At 44.0% G+C, this 19,555-nt stretch overlaps 2 protein-coding genes across 6 annotated transcripts in view; one reads left to right on the forward strand and one right to left on the reverse strand.

Moving 5' to 3' along the window:
- The window catches only part of rasgrp4 (RAS guanyl releasing protein 4), a 17,570-nt gene extending 8,085 nt beyond the window's left edge, over nt 1-9,485 (forward strand). The window contains exons 1-16 of one of the 4 annotated variants that reach the window (XM_031863547.1): nt 500-827; nt 1,053-1,164; nt 1,390-1,452; nt 1,563-1,694; nt 1,846-1,987; nt 2,777-2,950; nt 3,054-3,170; nt 3,944-4,219; nt 4,303-4,383; nt 4,693-4,797; nt 4,935-5,044; nt 5,131-5,278; nt 5,389-5,425; nt 5,515-5,646; nt 5,748-5,914; nt 7,024-9,485. In XM_031863547.1, the coding sequence (XP_031719407.1) occupies nt 1,100-1,164; nt 1,390-1,452; nt 1,563-1,694; nt 1,846-1,987; nt 2,777-2,950; nt 3,054-3,170; nt 3,944-4,219; nt 4,303-4,383; nt 4,693-4,797; nt 4,935-5,044; nt 5,131-5,278; nt 5,389-5,425; nt 5,515-5,646; nt 5,748-5,914; nt 7,024-7,134 (1,860 nt within the window). In that variant the 5' untranslated portion in view covers nt 500-827; nt 1,053-1,099 and the 3' untranslated portion in view covers nt 7,135-9,485. Of the gene's footprint in view, nt 1-499; nt 1,165-1,389; nt 1,453-1,562; nt 1,695-1,845; nt 1,988-2,776; nt 2,951-3,053; nt 3,171-3,943; nt 4,220-4,302; nt 4,384-4,692; nt 4,798-4,934; nt 5,045-5,130; nt 5,279-5,388; nt 5,426-5,514; nt 5,647-5,747; nt 5,915-7,023 lie in introns of those variants that run through there. The other 3 variants (XM_031863544.1, XM_031863545.1, XM_031863546.1) reach the window with 3 other exon arrangements.
- hnrnpul1 (heterogeneous nuclear ribonucleoprotein U-like 1) overlaps nt 8,133-19,555 on the reverse strand; it is a 12,524-nt gene continuing 1,101 nt past the window's right edge. The window contains exons 3-16 of one of the 2 annotated variants that reach the window (XM_031863543.1): nt 17,235-17,675; nt 16,106-16,319; nt 15,845-15,918; nt 15,514-15,653; nt 14,907-15,006; nt 14,685-14,797; nt 14,285-14,551; nt 13,885-14,007; nt 13,453-13,581; nt 11,154-11,322; nt 10,070-10,360; nt 9,731-9,888; nt 9,410-9,634; nt 8,133-9,037 (exon numbers count right to left, since the gene is read on the reverse strand). In XM_031863543.1, the coding sequence (XP_031719403.1) occupies nt 8,924-9,037; nt 9,410-9,634; nt 9,731-9,888; nt 10,070-10,360; nt 11,154-11,322; nt 13,453-13,581; nt 13,885-14,007; nt 14,285-14,551; nt 14,685-14,797; nt 14,907-15,006; nt 15,514-15,653; nt 15,845-15,918; nt 16,106-16,319; nt 17,235-17,675 (2,558 nt within the window). In that variant the 3' untranslated portion in view covers nt 8,133-8,923. Of the gene's footprint in view, nt 9,038-9,409; nt 9,635-9,730; nt 9,892-10,069; nt 10,361-11,153; nt 11,323-13,452; nt 13,582-13,884; nt 14,008-14,284; nt 14,552-14,684; nt 14,798-14,906; nt 15,007-15,513; nt 15,654-15,844; nt 15,919-16,105; nt 16,320-17,234; nt 17,676-19,555 lie in introns of both variants that reach the window. The other variant, XM_031863542.1, reaches the window with a different exon arrangement.

Below are 19,555 nucleotides of genomic sequence, written 5' to 3' on the forward strand. Positions count from 1 at the left end.
ATCCAGGGCGAGAGAGACTGACAGGGAGGGAGGGAGGGAGACAAAGGGCAGTCTCATACAATCAAGCTTTGTTTAGTTGGGCTGCAGAGGCCAACTAGCTATTCCCATGCAATGGTAAACTATACAGATCTCTCTCCTCTCTACTTGGTCTCACCCTCTTCATTGATCAGATCATCCAAATCCCCCCAAAAATAAAAAAAAACATCTAGATACCCTTAGTGGTGTCCAGCACATATGTAGTGTATGTTTAATTTGCTGAAAAATGCGATAAGATAAAAGATAATAATAAAAGAAAGTGATAATAGAGATACCAACAACCTTAAGACAGTGACGAACACTTGGTTGCACTCTTCAAGTCCCATTATGAATGGGAGAAGAAACCATTTTTATTGTCATATACATATACAAATTTGCCTTGTGCATTTGACCCATCCCTGTATATAGGGAGCAGTGGGCTGCCAATGATAGGCGCCCGGGGAGCCGGGGGTTCCGTGTCTTGCTCAGGGACACTACGACACGTCCCTGCGGTTACCAGACAACCCTCTTAACCCAGTGAGCCACGGTCGTCCCCTAATAGCTGCGACTGAGCGCACGATCGAGTATGTGGGTAGCTCAGTTACGCAAGGTTATACGTTGGTTGACGGCTTATTATGGTACAGTGTATGATGAAAAGGTTCTTTGTATATCAAGTAATTTAGACACATTTGTCTAGACCTTTTTTTTCTTCTTTATTTGCTTATTTCTACTCTAGGTCACAGTTGGATGTATCTCATACAGTAGGCCACAGGCAGGAAAACAACCGGGGCAGGTTGTCATTTCATCGCAAGGTTAACACAGACACTCACACCTACAGGAAATTAAAAACAAACCTCGATGCCCACCTCAACCCACCTCGAATAGAACTAAGCGACTGACAGAGTTGAACTGAAATGAACTGGACTGAGCCGCTCCACCTGAGCCGACAGTGTTTGTTGTTGACAGTGTTTGTTGTTGACAGTGTTTGTTGTTGTTTTTGACCGCGTTAATCCTGTGCTGCTGTGCTTCGGTTGCAGATTCGGAGGGGAAGCTCTCCAGCCCCAGAGGGACCCAGCTGGTCCACATGACCCTGATGATGCACAGTTGGGTGGTGCCGTCTCAGATGTTCGCCCAGAAACTTCTCGCCCTATATCCTCCACTGTCGCTCAGTGCAGCGCCGCCGGTCCCCACCGGTGTACTGCTCCCCGATCACATGTCCGCGTTCAGTAATCAGATCAGGGAACAGGCATGGCTTTGTTTTGTCGGCAAAAGCAGATTTTGAAGTACGTATCCCTGCTGCTGGTGTTTAGTGTAACGTGGTGCCGTATCTGCACACCTTGATTCTGTGTTTGGATCCTTGACTCTGTCCCTCACTTATAAGGACTGTCCCTCGGACAAGAGGGCGCCGAAGCGGGCACAGATCTGCCAACTCATCAGGTGAGTAAAGGCACCGGGGGCGTGAGACGTGTCTGGACAGAAACTGCTTCTCCTGTCTCCATTTAATGTTAGTAAGCATATTCTTTTTCTCTGTCCTGCTTCGTGGAAAGGCAGTGGATCAGCCAGTTCCCGGCGGTGTTCGAGGCGGACCCCCTCCTTGAGCAGACCATGGGGGACCTGTGGGCGCTGGTCCGCTCAGACGGAGAGCAGACGCACTCGCAGCTCATCGACACCTCCTGCTTGTGAGCCGTGTTTTGATTTTGATTCCCCGTCATGCCCCGGAGGAATTGCACTTTGCTTATTTGGCCACAACTCAAACAACTTCTTCTATGAATAGAAAATAGAGAAAAAAAATGTCTATTTTTGTCCTGTTGCTCGGCTTTCTTTTCCTAGAGGCCCTCATGTGAACATATTCCAGGCACCCTCGCCCTCTGTGAAGAAGAGGAAGGTGTCTCTGATCTTCGACCACATGGAGCCGCACGAGATGGCCGAGCACCTCAGCTACCTGGAGTTCAAGAACTTCTGTAATGTTTCAGTGAGTTTAGAGACCAATTTCTCACTTTTTGCTTTTCTTTCTTTGCTTGAAGGTGCAATGTACAGATTCAGAGCGTTACTGTAGCAACAAACAACCATTATCTATGTGAAGACATAGTGGAGTAATGTCCACCTGCATTCCTCTCATACAGCGGTTACAGCTGATAATGCCGTCTCTGCCGTTGGTGTTGTCACGTTAGCTCTTCCAGCATTTATTCCGTAGTTTGCACCGTTAGCACCGTTAGCTGCGAGTCGCCGGCTCAGCCGTCGCTACATTGAGAGGCAACAGAAATGCTCCCAATGTGGTACATAGCACCTTTATTGAGGCTTCATCGTGTTGCCATGACTTGTAGAGATGTTGCTGCTCTCACAAGAGGTGACTGTGCATATCATGAAGATTAAATAACACGCTTATCCCACCAAAAAAAACATTAAAATGCCAAATGCTATATGGATATAATAACCGACCCCCTGCTTGTTTCGGTATGCTATAATAATAATATGTATATTATATACATCTGCACAAAAATCCATTTAGCTATCAATATGTACATGCCCAGACTCAAACCCTTTATAAAGTACATATATCAGAAAATAGCATCCTTCCTTCTTTTTTTTTGAAGTTAGGTAAGATTCTCCTTCCAGATGTTCCAGAGAATTGTTTTCTCTTTCAGTAGAAAAGCAGTTAGGAGTAGAAAATATCACCATTTGGAGACAGATGTCCACCCTGCTGAGTGAAAACAGTGCTAGAGTCGTTTTCCTGTCTGACCGCTGCTTTCCGACCGGGCAGTTCCTGGACTACCGGAGCTACGTGGTGCGAGGCTCGGTGAGGGACAACCCCGCTCTGGAGCGCTCGGTCATGATGTGTAATGGAGTGTCCCAGTGGGTCCAGCTGATGATCCTCAGCAGACACACGGCCCAGCAGAGAGCCCAGGTCTTCACTAAGTTCATTCACGTGGCCCAGGTAAATGGGCTGAGGGAGGCTCAGGGGGGTTTTGGTTTCACATGCCAAGAACTATACTCGTTTGATTATAAGGAAATAACTTCATGTGTTCTTTCCTCCATAGAAACTCCGAGCTCTGCAAAACTTTAACACTCTAATGGCAGTGACTGGAGGCCTCTGTCACAGTTCCATCTCCCGCCTCAAAGACACCTCCAACCTGCTGCCTCCTGACATCACTAAGGTTTTTCAGATATTACACATAACCATGAGTCGGTCGGTTGATGACTGCCTCACCACAAATATTTCACAATTACACTTTTCTTACTTGAATCCTTCTCCTTCTTGAACAGTGACATTTCTTTCGGTTCACTGACTTTGTGTTTGTGTATTGAATATATTGCATTTATTCTATATTTTCTTTCGCCAACAAAGTTGTGTTTCTGTTTACTTCCACCTTCTGTTTGTCAAGATATATCTATCTATCTATCTATCTATATATATGTATATACGTGTATATACATATATATTACCATTAACTGTGAAACTAGTGCAGCGTGTGTTCAGTTAAACTTAAGGGAGGGGGATAATTCAGGTACAACAGCATTTGGTAGAGGTTTCAATTCTTGCTTCCTTTTGGGTGTCAACACTTTGTAACTCCCCTCTTGAAGTTTCTTTGTCTTGTACTGATATCAATTAGTTTTTTTAGTTGCTTTGTTACATTGTTACAAATGATAACACCATTCACACCCTAAAAGACATAATTAACATATAGCTTGTACCAGATTCAAGTCACAAATTTGATGACTTTTGAAAAACTTGAAAAAAATCAACTTGACTTGGACTTAAACACCAATGACTCATGACTTTACTCAAACTTAATCCTTGTGACTTGAAAATACTCCTTATCGTTCATATTTCTATTTTCATGGCTGTACTGAAGTCCACATAACGGCAGAGAAAAGTAACCGCTGTCTTTATTTATCGTTTCTCTCGTGGTCTTCGCCCTCTTTTCAGGCCCTGAGTGAGATGACAGAGCTGCTCTCCTCGCGCAGCAACTACATCAACTACCGGCGGATTTACAACGTGTGCAATGGCTTCAAGGTGCCCATCCTGGGCGTCCACCTGAAGGACCTGATCTCGCTGAACGAGGCCCTGCCGGACTACATCAACGAGGACAAGATCAACCTGAGCAAGCTGGAGCACCTGTACAGCAACATCAGCGACCTGGTGGCCGTCCACAGCTGCACGCCGCCCTTCGAGGCCAACAAAGACCTTCTGCATCTGCTCACGGTACAGAGACATTTCATTAAGAAATCCGATGAAAGAGATTCCCACGAGGAACCTCTTTAAATGATGTTCTTTTGATGTTCCAGCTCTCTCTAGATTTATACTACACTGAGGATGAGATATATGAACTTTCGTACACCAAGGAGCCCAGGAACACCAAGATCCAGGTCAGTAGAGCCACATACTCTTCTCTGAAGCTGTGCTCCATCTAACTCCGCCGGACTCACACTTGTTTCAACCTCTTCTTACGAGAGGGAGGACACTTGTGTGTGTGTGTGTAACATCTTTTCTTCAAAACAAAAGCACAGACTCTGTGCTGTTATGCATCAGAATCGGCCACATCAAAGCGCTTGTACGTTAGAGAAGCGTGTTATGTGGTGGGTGTGCTCTTTTTTTTCTTTCCCCTCTTCTTCATCTTCTTGTTTCTCACACGTTCAGTCCCTTCGTGTCTCATCCTTGCATCTGTCTGTCCACAGCCCGTAGCTCCGGTTAAGGCACCCGTAGTGGCGGAGTGGGGTTCAGGGGTCACCCCCAGGCTCGACCCCAACACCATCTCTAAACACGTCAAGCAGATGGTGGATGTGAGTATGTGACACTGCAGCAAACCTCCCGCCTTCTTTCACTTCCTTATTACTTGGCAGGCCCAAAGCAGAACTAAACCAACTGCTCTCTGAGGAGCCCGCGACCGCGTATCTGATTGCTCTGTCGCCCCCCACAGTCCGTAATGAAGAACTACGAGCAGAGCCAGGACGGTTACATTGCACTGGAGGACTTTGAGAAAATAGCAGCCAACTTCCCCTTCTCCTTCTGCACTCACGAAACTGACAGGTGAGGAAGCCGCCCACACACACAGAGGCCATCAAAAAAACCTCAAAAAAAACAACTCACTTACTCACTTTTTGTTGTGCGTGCAGGGAGGGACAAATCAGCCGTGAAGAAATCACGTCTTACTTCATGAGGGGAATGTCTATATGTGCCAAGCTGGGCTTCAACTTCAATGCACACAACTTCCATGAAACCACGTATAAACGGCCGACGTTTTGCGAGACGTGTGGAGGCTTTGTGAGTATCCGTTGTGTCCATTCTTATATTTTTTTATATACATATATATAGTATATATTAATGGCCAACAAAGCTGCAATATCACATGTACCATGTCTGTCCTCTTGTAGCTGTGGGGAGTCATCAAGCAGGGCTACCACTGTAAAGGTAAGACCACATGTCATTTCATCCTGCAGAGTAATCAGCTTCATCAGTTCCTTTAAAGCCTCAGCATTTGTGTTTCTTCTGTCTCTCAGACTGTGGGATAAACTGTCACAAACACTGCAGAGATCTGGTGGGAATGGAGTGCTTGAAGAAGCACAAAAACACGACGGGGTCCTGCCCGTGCACCCCGGCCCCCAACTCAAGGATCAAGGGTAACAGCTGGAGTACGTCCTTATCTCCATCACACTGCAGAACACAACAGCCCTAGAAGCCCCTGCTTTTGAAAATGACCTTGAACCCCTGATGTCTTACCGTTCCCTGTCAGGTTCAGAGGAGGAGGCCTTTGTTTTCCCCCAAAGCAACGAGACGGAAGACAGCGAGGGCGTGTCGGACTGCTCCACTCAGACCGATCCTGGAGTGTGGACGCCGGAGAAGAAGGACAAGAGGGGAAACCACCACAACTCTCTAGTGCATGCATCGCCGGAGAGAAGGGTGAGACAGAACGCGAGTCCCTTCGAGGGGATCATACAGGAGGACAGAGCATCTCGACCTCTTCTGGTTTTTATCTTATCACAAATGCTTATGAGCTCAGCATCTATAGAAATATCTGTAGCCCGAGGTGGAGAAGCTACAGAGCAGTGAGTCACTGTCCGGTGGTACTACAGGAGCTAATCAATGAGTCTATCAGTGACACTGGCTGCTTGGAGTGTACATGTACTACTGTTGTACTACAAGCATTTCTAGCCTCAACGTGTGGAATCTTTCTATGAGCATAGCTTCTTTCAAATGATCTTGATAGCATACGTTTGGACACATTTCTGCCAAAGACAGAAAGTGTCACATTGGACACACTGTGTCTTTCCCCTCTTAAAGCTCCTACAGCACACAGGCGTTTTCTCTTAGGTTGGTTGCTTAGACCTCTGGTCTAAATTCCCGAACACAACACGGCAAATTAGGGCACAGAAATAATCCTTTCTGTACCCTGGTTGTCCTTTCCAAAAGTACTGATGAGTATTAGGGCCAGGCATGACCAAAACAAATAAATGAGAGAAGGATTATATGTATTCACCCTAATAGTTTGATTTATTCACAGAAGTTCAAAATGTATTCTCGTCTTCTCAACTTTATTCTCAAATGAAAATAAAACATGTCTTATGGCCGGCACTAATCCTGTAAGGTCAACCTTATTCTCGACATTTCCACTTTATTCTCATAATGCAAAATAATTTTCTCTTTATGCACTGCACTTATAATCTTCTGTACAAAAGTAAATCTGTGTCATTGACAGTAGAGAAGCTACCGAGTCCATCGAGTTTTTAAGTTCAAAGGAGGCGAATGGAATTTTGTCTTTGGCTGATCAAAGAATTGAAGAATTACATTTGACAAATTCAAAAGCAGCATCTCTCTCTAGAAACACTCGGGGTAACCCACAGAGCTCACTGTCAACAGGTTTCAAAGAACTATTTCCTCCGCAGATGAAACAAACTTTGCGTGGTTCCCAACCGCCACTTTTCAAATAACCTTTCGCACTAGAAAGTTAAAAACATTCTCTCTGAGTTTGAGGAGAACTCTCTTGATTTTGTCTTGTCTCTGTCGTCCAGGCCAACACACTGCCACACAGAACCCGAGGCTGCTCCATGCCTGTCTCCTTCCTGCAGGAGAAGATGGAGGAGCTGCATCTCCACAAAGACAAGAGCAGAGAGCCGGACTGAGCGCTCTGACTGCCAACATTCCCCCCCCCCCATCATGGACAAAAAACGCCCAGACACCACCAACGTTTTCTGACACTCGCTGCCTCTGACTGGTGTTGGACTGATGACATTTACTGGCCATTCGCATCAGAACGCCGGCAATTATGTGTATAGACTCCCTCGTGTTTCAAGTTCGATTATGACGTGTTATTTTATTTTTGTCAGTCTTGTGAGTTCGGCTGAATGTTTAGGCTTCAAGCACCGATTGTCCTGCTGTAATTTATGAACACCTCTGTTTTTTTTTTAGAACAGGTGCCTTTGTTCTCTGGTGCTAAGACTCAACCTCAATCCATTAGGTCATTTATGACCCCAGACAGGAGTTTCCCGGTCCTATTTACACATCACACATCCAGGGTAGGAAATAAACACTAACCGTTGAAATTGTCACTTTGGCAGCTATATGACAACTCTGCTCATGGATTTGGAAAGTAAGCCAGCAAGACATTTTTTTTTAGAATTTCTATTTGTTTGGCTTAGTGTCAGGTGATTTGAAGATATAACATGAGACAACTTGTCGACCAGTAGATATCGCTATACTGTGTATGAGGTATCTACTCCTTTATTATCTCTGGTTACATCAGGCCAGACAATTTAGTAAATCACTGAAGTCCTTTAAGGGCAATAAGGGATTTACAGCATTTTAGCATGTGATTATAATATATGATGATATATGACTTTATTCATGTCACCCATAGTGGAATTTAATTCATAAACCACCCTAGCTAGCAGTGGAACATGTTCATTTCCTGCCCTGTCAACAGTTTGACTTTCTAACAGTTCAACAGGACTGCACTGGAACGTTACGGCTTGTTTTAAGCTAAATGCTCGTTTGTTTCATCTTTTGTCTACAATGTCGATCTTGTTGAAAATAAGAAAGATACACCAGCAATGATAAATCCTGCAGTTTGTGTTGTTTGAGTTCACTTGCAGAGCAAAAAAAAAAACAAGACATTAACATCTCCAGGCGTATACAATTGCATTTATTGTATAAAGACAAGAAAGACAGCTCGGGTAACGGGTCATTATCTGATTTTCATTTTCAGGTAGAAAAAAAAAACGAGTTCGACAACTGGATTTAACTACATGACTCAATGAACAGCAATCACAAAGGGATTAAAAAAAAAAAAAACTGCACATACATCTACTCAGTGGCAAAATATTCAAAGACGAATTAAACGCTTAAATACTACAGTATCAACACCTATAAAAAAAAAATCTTCCATAATGTTTGAAGTCTATTGGGAGTAAATAAAACATGCTCACTTGGAAACTGAAAAATAAAGAGCAAAGACATAGGAGAGGGTGGGGAAGGTAAAAAGCATGCATTTTGTTCTTTGTTAAGCTTCTCAAAACAAGCAAATTTATTTAGGCCTTGCTGAATTTTTTCTGCCCCGTCACGTTTTCACACTATCGCATCCGAGAAATATACAATAACCTCTTTAATCTGTAGGAAATGTGGAGCCCACATTAAATGCATAATAGATAACATTCATTAGATGTTCTGATACCTATCATCTACCACCTCACGGTCACTGCGTAGAGTAAGACTTCATTCAGTAAAAAAAGAAAAGAAACTACAAACTGGTGACAGTTTGTGCGTACATTGATTGGTGAGGAATGAAGGCTGCTGTGTTAACCCAGACAGAGACAGTTATGGTTGGAGATTTAATGTGAGACTGTACAAAAATTGGATTCGCTGCAGAGGTCAGTTTAGGACACAGGTGGACGCAGGTACAGATGCAGACCGGAGCTACTGAGAACCAGATGAGCCTTGGCTGCCCTGTCCAGGGTAGCCGCCGTACTGGCTGTAATACTGGTTCCACTGGTTCTGGTTCTGGTAGTACTGCTGCCACTGCTGAGCGTACTGGAGGGAGAAACAGAAAGCAAGCGCAGCGGTGAGGGCAAGTTCGCATTTATTTCCATTTCTGTAAACATTACGGAAGACTTGGAATTCAAATACGACAGCATTTTACATTAATCAGAGTATATGCAGCACATGCATATTAACAGGAATATTAGTGGAATATTCATTTTTATGAGCCATGTTAATAGCTCAGAAGGAATGTGGAGTTTTCCACAATTGGGGCATAAAACAGAATCTTTTAAGCATGTAAAAGTAGTCGGTGTAAACAGGGTTATCAAGCCAACTGGGGTTCTAGCAACGTAGCCTAGAGCTGATCCACAGGCCCACTGACGGCTCCCCAACTCCCCCAAATGAGTGTGAGGCCTTCACTACCTGCTGATATTGCTGGTTGTAGCTCTGTTGCTGCTGCTGCTGTTGAGGCTGAGGCTGCTGCTGTGGTGCCTGCTGCTGCGCCTGCTGCGGCTGTTGCTGGTGGTGGTTGTACGTCTGTGCAGTGGTAGGTGTCTGGCTGTAGCTCTGGTTGTATCCCGGGTACTGACTGTAGCTGCCGTAGTAACTCTGGTTGTAGCTGCTCGGGTTGTACCCTTGACTGTAGCTCTGGAGGTGAAGCAAGTAGATCAGAAGATTACATTCATTCACTATTACATTTAGTCTACATTTTCTCCAATTTCATACATTAAAATAGTTAATTACCTGGCTGTAGGCTCCCTTGTTGTAGGAGGCCGGGCGGTTGTAGCTTCCTCCTGACGGCTGGCTGCGGTTATAACTCCCGCGTGCATCAGAGCCTCCTTCGCGGTAGCTGCTGCTGCTGCCGCCCCAGCGGTTCTGGTTATAGCTGCCACGATTGTAGCCTGCTAAATAAACAGAAATGTTGGGATACAATAGAGATATACGTAACTTTACTGTAAACTATATACCAGCCCTAGTTTTGGGTCTTATGCATCATTACATTCAGATCACAGAACTAACAGAAGCTATGGATTTACACGATTACAATAAATATGTATGAGGTATGCTGACCGCTCGGCTCACCTCCTCTGTATCCGCTGCCTCCGTCGGCACTGCGGTTCTGGTAGCCACCGCGTGCTCCATCGCGGTTGTCGTACCGCTGGAAGCTACCACCGCCTCCGCCGCCACCACCACCACTGCCGCCGCGGCCACGGAACCCGCCCTGCCTGTTGTCGAAGCGTTTCTCAGGGGGCGGGCCGGCCTTGCGGCCCTCCTCATTGTACTGCTTCAGCAGACTTTCGGCCTCGTCGAGCTGCAGCTCGGCGAACGTCACCGCCTCCAGGAAGTCGCAAGCCTCAGGGAGAGTAAAGTTGGCTTGGAGAGTGACAGAGGTGACCACAGGAGGAGAGAGAGACAGCCCATCCAGCGAGAGAGGGATGGAGAGGCAGAGAGAGAGAAAGAGAAAGAGGGGGAGGGGGTTGTAGTGAGGACCAGAGCAGCCACACCACCAGAAGACAAAATGAAAAAAATAATTACAACCATACAGAGGCAGTGGAAATCATAAGAGACACTAAGTTCAGATAGATGAAAGCTGATGGCAGGGTAAAAAGGGAACAAACGCCACCTCCAGGGGAACATGGAGGAAACATTTGCTGAAGCAGACAAAGGAGAGGGAGGAGTTCAGTAGAGGTGGGGAGAGGGACAAAAAGGGACAACTGGAAGGTTGGTGAGAAGAGGAAACAGCACTGCAAACCAAGGACAGCTGATGTAATGCTGTTACAAATTAACTTCCGACAACTTCAGCATGTGACTGCTTGTAAGTTTTGCTATTTGGAAACATCGTTTTCGGGGAAACAAATTGTGCAATATTAGCTCTACTGTTACATTGACCTCGACGAGGCCCACGTCTCAGTTTGCAGTGCATTAGAATTAAGCTGTATGGCGAGTGGCAGATAGAGGGCAGAAATAAGGAAGAATCAAATTCATGTGGACTTTAAAAATAAAATGTCCAGGTCTGATATCTGACCAAAGAATATGATGGGGGAAAGGTGGGGGTGGGGGGAGGGGGGGGGGGGGGGGCATCTTCCAAGTTTGATTTTAGAGACAACACATAGAAAAGTAAAAAGTAGATCTGGTGTTTTGTTTGTTGTTTCCACAGCGTTCCTACCTTTCATTTCTAAAACAGCATGATCGGGCACATCCTTCCCCTGCTCATTGGTTTGCTTTAATGTTCGTTCTTTTAAATCCTCGTCCGTGGGACAAATTACAATAGCCTTGCGTTGAAAACCTTCAAAAGGACGCATTTTTCGTCTCCTTGCTGATCCATATACATTTGTCTAGCAATGGTGACAAGAAAGAAGTAGAAGCTTGTTTGTTATTGTTTACTTGTTATGGCTTTCCACTGGAAGGAAGCTGGAACCCTGCAATAATGAAGTGAGAGAGGTTTGGCTTGGATGTCAAGTCTACGCTTTTACTCAAGTTCTAATGGCCTCTCGTCACTCCACAGACTCACCTCACGGTCTGCATATCCGGGCGCCCAGTGGCTGCTGACGGAGGTTAGTTATCGACACAAAAGGGGACCCCGCACATATTTAACCTGACTTCACTGAATATTCCCGTAGTTACTTAACAACATAGACATACGAGTTTCAGACCATTAATAACAATAGACCGTTGATATTTAAGTAGCTGTTGTGCTGACTCAGCTTGTAACCCCATTCTATCGTGAGCGACCGCTGATGTAGGATGTGTTGAGCATTTTCTCCTCCGTTTTTATAATCTAGATTATCGTCAATGCCAAGACCTGCAGTTAGGATGACGAAACGCGTGCTGCCCGGCTGTATTACCGCTTTCATGAAGTCAATACTGATTCCGCTTATTAATTCAGCTTGAGAACGAGAGTACTGGTTCAAATCCACGGCATATTATTAAATAAAGACAAAAAATACGGTCACAGCAAAATTACACCAAATGTAGGCTGCCATAAATAACAAGATAGTAGGATTTTTAATGTTTACATGCTGAAAAACATTCCATATCTTGCCATGTAATGCATAAATTAGCTACCCCAGTATCAGCCTTTACCATGGCATCATGGGGGTTGCATAAAATGCAATCTATGCCAAAAAACAGATTTAGTTCCATCACTACTGACATCAGTCAAACTTCAAACTGTCTCTGGTGCAGCCTATTGTAAAAACGATTCATATTCACCGACGCATGTGTGGAAGGTCAACGCTTTGCTTTAAGAAATCCAGATGTGGAATCGAAACTACTCTTAACGAATCCTCAGCTGTGTTAAATATGCAACTGGCTGCAATTCTGAACAGGACGTTAATAACAAACCTATAATTAGGCTAATTTACCGGTGAGACTCACATCTTCAGTACAAACCGATAAGAATAAAGTTAGCGTCATACTGTGTCGTGTTATTCAAATAGAAGCTCACCAAGTGAACATGCTTCATCACTCATCCCTGTTCACTTAACAGCAACCAACGACTTCTACAACGACCAACAGATAATAACACAACATTATGCATTTAGTATCTCAGTAAAAACAATTCTAAAGTAATGACACGACTAATGTTTATATCGAAACAACATGGTGATAATAAGCGAAAAGGATTTTTTTAGCGCCAAATCCTACTACTCTCATTCATTCCCTATCAAATCCATAAACAATATCTACAAATCCACCACATACATGTTACAACGATCACTTTCTGAAGTGAACTCACGAGAGCGTGCGTCATAATAACCGACTTGCTATTCTGCCGGGTCCCCCGCACTCACCTGGACTCACCTGGTCTTCATACGGACTCTAGTCCCGGACAAGACAACAGACAGATATATATATATATATATATATATAACCTACCTGCTCATACTCACAGTTTCCACGGAAAAGACTGTCCGCCATCAGACCCACCTACCTTTTTATACATTTGCTGAACCAAAGGATCTAAAAGTCTAAAAACTGTTAGTCATTACTTACCTTCAGGGTCAATTAATTAATAAACACACTCAAAAGTTCCAAGTATCTCACTTAACAATAGCTTTTAAAAAAGCTATCAACTCTGTCTTATGAAATTAGCAACGGAAGGTGTTTTTCTTACTCACCAGTCAGAGCTTACTTGTTTCTCAACATCTTTACATAGTCATGGTTTACTTGTACATTGTTGAAATTCACAAGACAAAACAATACTGTATCATGACAAGAAATAGCAAGTGCAAATATACTGAGGGATGAAAACATGAAATACTCTGTCACTTATGAGAGCCATTAATCATTTGCTTTTACAGTACATGACAAGCAAGAAACAAGAGGGTGATCAATGCTTCTTCTACTCTATAATACACAGAGCCCCCCTGAAAGATAAATAGATAGTCCATTAGAGAGAGTGATCATCAGGGCACATTGACTGACTGTGGCGAGTATCAGAGCAGAGTGTGGGTGGGCAGTACCTGGTCTAGGATGTAGTTGCGTCTCTTGCGGGCAGCGATCTCGATCAGCCGGTTCAGACACTGGGTGGCCTGCTGGATCAGGACGTCCCAGCGGCCCGAGTAGTTCTTCTGGCGACGGAGACCCATGACCTGGGGCAACAAATAAGACGATGGATCGTAACAACGGGTGGTTTAGGGTTGGGAGATCGTTTTTAATTTCTATATGATGTAATAGTGGTTCCTCCAGATTGGTGGGGGGAGTTACGCCACAACATGGAAGACTCAGTCTAAGTGTCAACGTAACATAATGTATTGAACTCCACCAGAAACATCTCTAGATGCACAGTAAGTGCATAGTTCAAATTGCTTTAATATTGGTTATATCGTTGATCGACCGTTGGTATAAAAAGCGATCACCAACAGGCTGAAGCCTAGCGTGACTGTTTAGTTCACCTTCATCTTGTCCATGATGGCGTTTGTGCCCAGGATGTTGTACTTCTTCTCAGGGTTGCTCTCCGCATACTTTATGGCCCAGGTAGTCTTTCCACAGGCAGGCAGGCCGACCATCATCAAGATCTGAAACAAGTTAAGAAGAAAAACAGGTTAATTCTCGTCCACAAGACCTGTTCCTTTTAAAATCAACAAAAAACTATCTGATCGAAAATGTATTTTCTGCTGATCAGTGTCAAAAAAAGAATCCAATTACATACACTATGATGTATAATAGAAAAGTGAATATCGCCCAAAAATCTTTGGCTGCAGATATACTGCAAACAAATCAATCACAACGTACCTTTGTGTGAGTGAAAAACAAACAAACGCACATTGTTCTAGAAAGTCAGCGCTGCCCTACCTCGCATTCAGATTTGATGGCGGGTCCCTTGGTGCCTCTGATCTTGTCCTCCATGCCAAGATTGTGGATGTAGGTGTATCCCTCTGGTGGGGTGAAGTACGGCTGCAGCCTCTGGCCGAAGTTGAACTCAACGGCACAATTCTTCACCAGGACGTGGGGGAACAGGGCGCGGCCCGCCAGCGCTTCCTTGGTTGTCTGGAAAGCCACGCCCAGTGATACTCCATTCTTGGAATAGCCCATCTCCACCTCATCGCCACTGTCAAAGTCCTACAGCAAAATATTAATAATAGGAAAGCCTTTTAGGAAATTGTTTTGTTGTATTTAGGATGATAAATCAAAAATATCCTGACACGATGCTATTAGAAGATAAAGTGATTGGATCACTGATGCCATTACTTACAATGTAACAGCCGATGACGTCGTTTTCACCAAACTTCTCCCCAAAGTCTGCAAACTTGCAGTCTGCGGATTTCTTTCCCGTTCCTCCATATCCAAAGGAAAAGGGCTCCTCACCTGAAACCAGACGGGGTCAAATGCAGCGTTACTACTTTAAGCCACAGCTCTCTTTTGTTTCTGTCATGTTAAACATCATCTCCATTGTTTGGGCGACTGCTCCTCTCACCAAGCTGAGTGCTGCAGTGGTTGAGAGACCATCCAATTCTGACTACATGGGGGTCCGGCTCACTGCTGGGAAGGTGCTTTACAGGAATCTCCTCATTGATCTGAAGAGCGAGGGGACAAACCAGGTGAAAAACAAGCCGAGAGAAGATCAACAGCAACAAGGCATCACAAGGGAAGTCATCCAACAAGTATTGGTCGTAAAATCTCCTAAAAATAACCAGACGGAGTTCAGGTTCGGCAATGTGGGATTTTAATTTCCCACACAGTGTAAGTTTTCAAGAACTAAGTAAAACATGAATATGGGGTGCTTAAATGTAACGTAGTACTTAAATGTAAAAAGATACTCTCTGTTAATATGCTAAACAAAAGAACCGGTAATCCACACAAAATAATAAATACACGGAGCCCGTCTCATGCATCAGGGACAATTGGGTCAAATGTGGACACAATAAACAAAATGTATTTACAGCAGCTCAATGTTTCACCAAAGGAAACATCTCGCTCTGTCAGAACACGCAGCACCATCCTCGTATTGGTTGTATGAAGCACACGTGTGTCTAGCTTTAAAACCACCCTGACATCAGAGAAAGATACTTTCTACTCATTACCTTCATCTCATAAAACACGCGGCCCTGCGTGACCCCGTGTGTGGCTCGGGCTCCAGCCCACAGGTAGGCAAAGCCTTCGATGGTCAGAGGATAACCGCTGTAGCGATCTCGGGACACTTTGAAATGCAGATCACAGTTGTCTGAAAGGAAAGAGAGTTTTAAATGCATCTGCCGAATCTGTCAGGTCCGGGATATTAAATAAAAAACATGATACAGACATGCAAGGACACAATCTAAGCTGGCTACTGTATGAGGTAAGCAGATAACACACATTCAAGCTGTGGCTACACTTTTCACAAGTCATCGTTCCCTAGCTTATCCTCTCACTTACACGTATCGATGGTAACAAGGGTGTCATCTATGTTCTCCTCCTCGTCTTCAGCCGGGGGCTGTGGTGTGCGGGATCTGTAGAGCATGAGCAGAGTATGAAGTTAACAGCCTTTACAGCCACATTCATTGACAAAATTCATACAAACCAGACCAGCCTGTGACATAATATTTCCCTCATTCTCCTGTTGTGCTACACCAGTGTCGTATTGTACTACCTACTAGAAGCCAAGCGGAAAATAAAACACTTCTAGGATGTGCATACCTCTTCTCCTCGCGGTGCTCATAGTAGCCGTAGCCCCTGCTCTCCTCATACGGTCTCTTGCGGCCGGAGTGTCCACTTCTATCAGCTTCCACTTTGATTTGCTCGGCCTGATGTTCGCTGTCCTGGCCGTCCAGATGTTCTGTCCCCTGATTACCCTGCTGGGTATCTTCATCGGCTGCAGGCTCCTCTTCCATTTTGACCTCCACTTTGATTTCTAAAATGAGAAATGACAGTGAGCTCGGGCTGGGCCATATATTGATAATATATATAAATATCGGGATTTTGGAAGTCGCAATATGGCACGAGTGTCGTCTTTTAATGGTTTTAAAGGCTACACTACAGAAAAGTGATGTAAATGTGTGAACTTACCAGCTTGTTCTAGCCTTTAACCACTTTGTCATTTAGCCAAAAACCCCCATTGTGTAAAAATTTAGTGAAAGCACTTAAAGTCAACCCTACAATACTGTTGCAGTATCAATATCAAGGTAGTTTCAAAGCATGTTTCTGTTATTCTGTCCCCTCCTGCCTGTAACTTATGCTGGACAAAACATGAACACCACAGCCAACTGTGGTTGAATGAAGACCTTACTGACAGCGTCACCATAAATGTGACATTATAAACCACCAAAACTATTAATCACAATGGTACTGCAATCCTTTAGATTTACCTGCAACTTTACCGAATAAATTGGGATATTCAGAGCCATCACCATACACATTGCATATCAAGTTTTTAAGAGCCCTGTCCTCGTCTCCTTTCCTGCTGACACCATTTTAAAACACACACTGAACGAAAACACCATCATGGCACTTTAGAGGAAGCAGGCAGCCACAGAGTAAAGTAAATACCAATCAAAATATAGGTGACAATACTAACCGCCGAGTCATTGTTACACCGATGAATTGATCCGAGTCACTGTTAAATACTAGTAAAACAGTTCATCTCTCTCAACTGTATTTATATCCTCACTGCTCTGGCGGTGAACACTTCATGAGATAACCATGAAATCAAGGTGACATTTTATAAAATAATTGAAAATCTAAGTGACTTTACAACATTGCACAAAATGTATCAATAGGCCTATCGGTGTTATATTGCATGTCGAGCTGAAACACGTTTGGAAATCACCTGGTTTGTTCTCCTCTTTGTCCACCGGCTCTGGCACAGGCCTGGCCTGCTCCTCTGGCACGTTGGATTTCTGTGTGTCAACATCTGCTGGGAATTCAGGCATGCTGTGACCCGAGTCTGAAGTTGGACGACTCTCAAAAGGCTCACCTTCCGCCTCCTCGTCCTCATAGTAACCACCCGAATCTCGACCCTCGTCTTCCTCTTGAGGGGCGTCATTTTCACCAACACCATCGGCTCCAGCTCCAGCATTAACGCCTTCACCTTCAGCATTATCGCCTTCACCTTCAGCATTATCGCCTTCATCGATATCGCCCTCACCTTCATCGATATCGCCCTCACCTTCATCGATATCGCCCTCACCTTCATCGATATCGCCCTCACCTTCATCGATATCGCCTTCATCGATATCGCCTTCACCATCGTCCTCAGCTACTTCTGCATCTGAAAGGGGGAGATCCGAAACTTTTAGGCTTGTAAGAACGGAAAAACAGAAACTCAATGCAGCTTAGAACTTGCATCATTTTTTTTAAGTTTCATTTCTCATCTGCTGGTTCACTTTGACCTCTTTAATACACCGAAAGGGAAATTCTACACAACATCAGTAAGCACTTCTTTTTTGTCAAAGACGGGGGCAGAACCCATGGAATGTATGCGTTAAATAAGCTTCGTCAATACTAGGGGTGAAACGGATCACAAACCTCACGGTTCGGTTCGGATCACGGTTCGGATCAACAAAGAAAATTGGAGGAGACAAATATAACTTTGCTTTCCATTTATTAATTAAAGAACTTCAAGAACACTTAAAGAAAAGAACTTTGGGCTATAGTCTTACATAAAAACAAAAATAGTGAAGTTGTCCAATTTGAAACAAAATGGAAATAAATAAATAAAAATAAAACATTCAAGAATATTCAATTCTGTTAAGTTTAAGTGCAACATGAGGTATGTTGATACCCTCGTCCTTTGATCAATACTGAAAGAAAGAAACAGCCAGTGAGCTAGCTTCCACTGTTTACACTGAACCGAACTGCTCGGCAACAACTTGGGTCTTTGTTTACTTCCTGTCAGGTTATGTCTTTCAAATACACAATAATGTTTACCATTACTGTGTACTGTTCTCATATTTTTGAAAAAGATGAGAATATCTCCATTGTCTGGGGAGAGGGTAGACCTTTCTGTGGTGAGTGGGATATTATTATTGGGCCTGTCTAGCTTCCTCGCCGATACTTCTGTCAACACCTGCCCCAGGTGTGTGTCTGTGTGACTCTCACAGAGGGGGCGTGTCTGCAGCACCGGACTATGAATCTCCCGTGATGAAGTGAGCGGTCAGTCTTTTCCTTTTCATAGAGGCCTGGAACGATCTTCATACTTAAGTGGGTGCGTGAGTGGATTTCGTATCGTGGCTCAAGCACATTAACCAGATTTTGAAATCCTTTGTTTTCCACACCGGAGTGTCCCCCGTCGCTGACAGACGGGATGGTGGCTCTTCATACGTGTGGACATGCCCGATGTTTTGCCGTTGTCGTGTGTCTTTCTCTTTAAATAATGCCTACATACTGTAACGGTTTGTCCACCACCCTCATCCCGTCATTATAAGTTACAGGGAAGACAAAATGCTCCCAAACTTGCGACTTAAATGATGCTGGGGGCTTCTCAAGTTCCTCTGCTCGCCATGACTTCCGCCGTTAAATGCTTTTAACCTGCTCCGTTCACGTGAACACACTACTGCTTTATACCTGTTCACTGACACTCTGCATTGATATTCAGGGACTTGTTACTTGAAAAGGAACAGCAGCAGTAAAACTGTATTACACACTATGATAATTAAACTGTTAAAAAAAAGAAAGAAAAAAAATACTCAATTGATCCGCGGTTCACGAGTGATCCGAACCGTGAGGGGTGATCCGAACGGATCACGGATCGATCCGTGATCCGTTACACCACTGGTCAATACTAATTTAGTAAATTTAGATTTAAAAGATGGCCCTGTTGCAAGTTACTGTTTGTATACAGATCGGACTTAACTCCAAATCAGGCATAAAAATGCAGGCCCCATAGTTGATTTAATGAAGCTTGACTTCAAAACAATATTGCGATGGCCGACCATTCTTAAGTTTAAATAAAACATCTGCACAAGAAATGTCTCTGCCTCCAGGCTTCTGGCTCACATTGAATCAGCTGTCTATACTGTCCATATCATACCTGCTACTTACCATTCTGTATTAATGTCTCACTATTAGCATTACTTATACTTACACCAGCCCCGCCGACTGTAACTGCTGCACATTGAATATATATATATATATATATATATATATATA

This window comes from Anarrhichthys ocellatus, unplaced genomic scaffold (assembly GCF_004355925.1).
Source record: "Anarrhichthys ocellatus isolate YVR2014 unplaced genomic scaffold, GSC_Weel_1.0 scaffold29, whole genome shotgun sequence".
In the NCBI taxonomy this organism is placed as follows: domain Eukaryota; kingdom Metazoa; phylum Chordata; class Actinopteri; order Perciformes; family Anarhichadidae; genus Anarrhichthys; species Anarrhichthys ocellatus.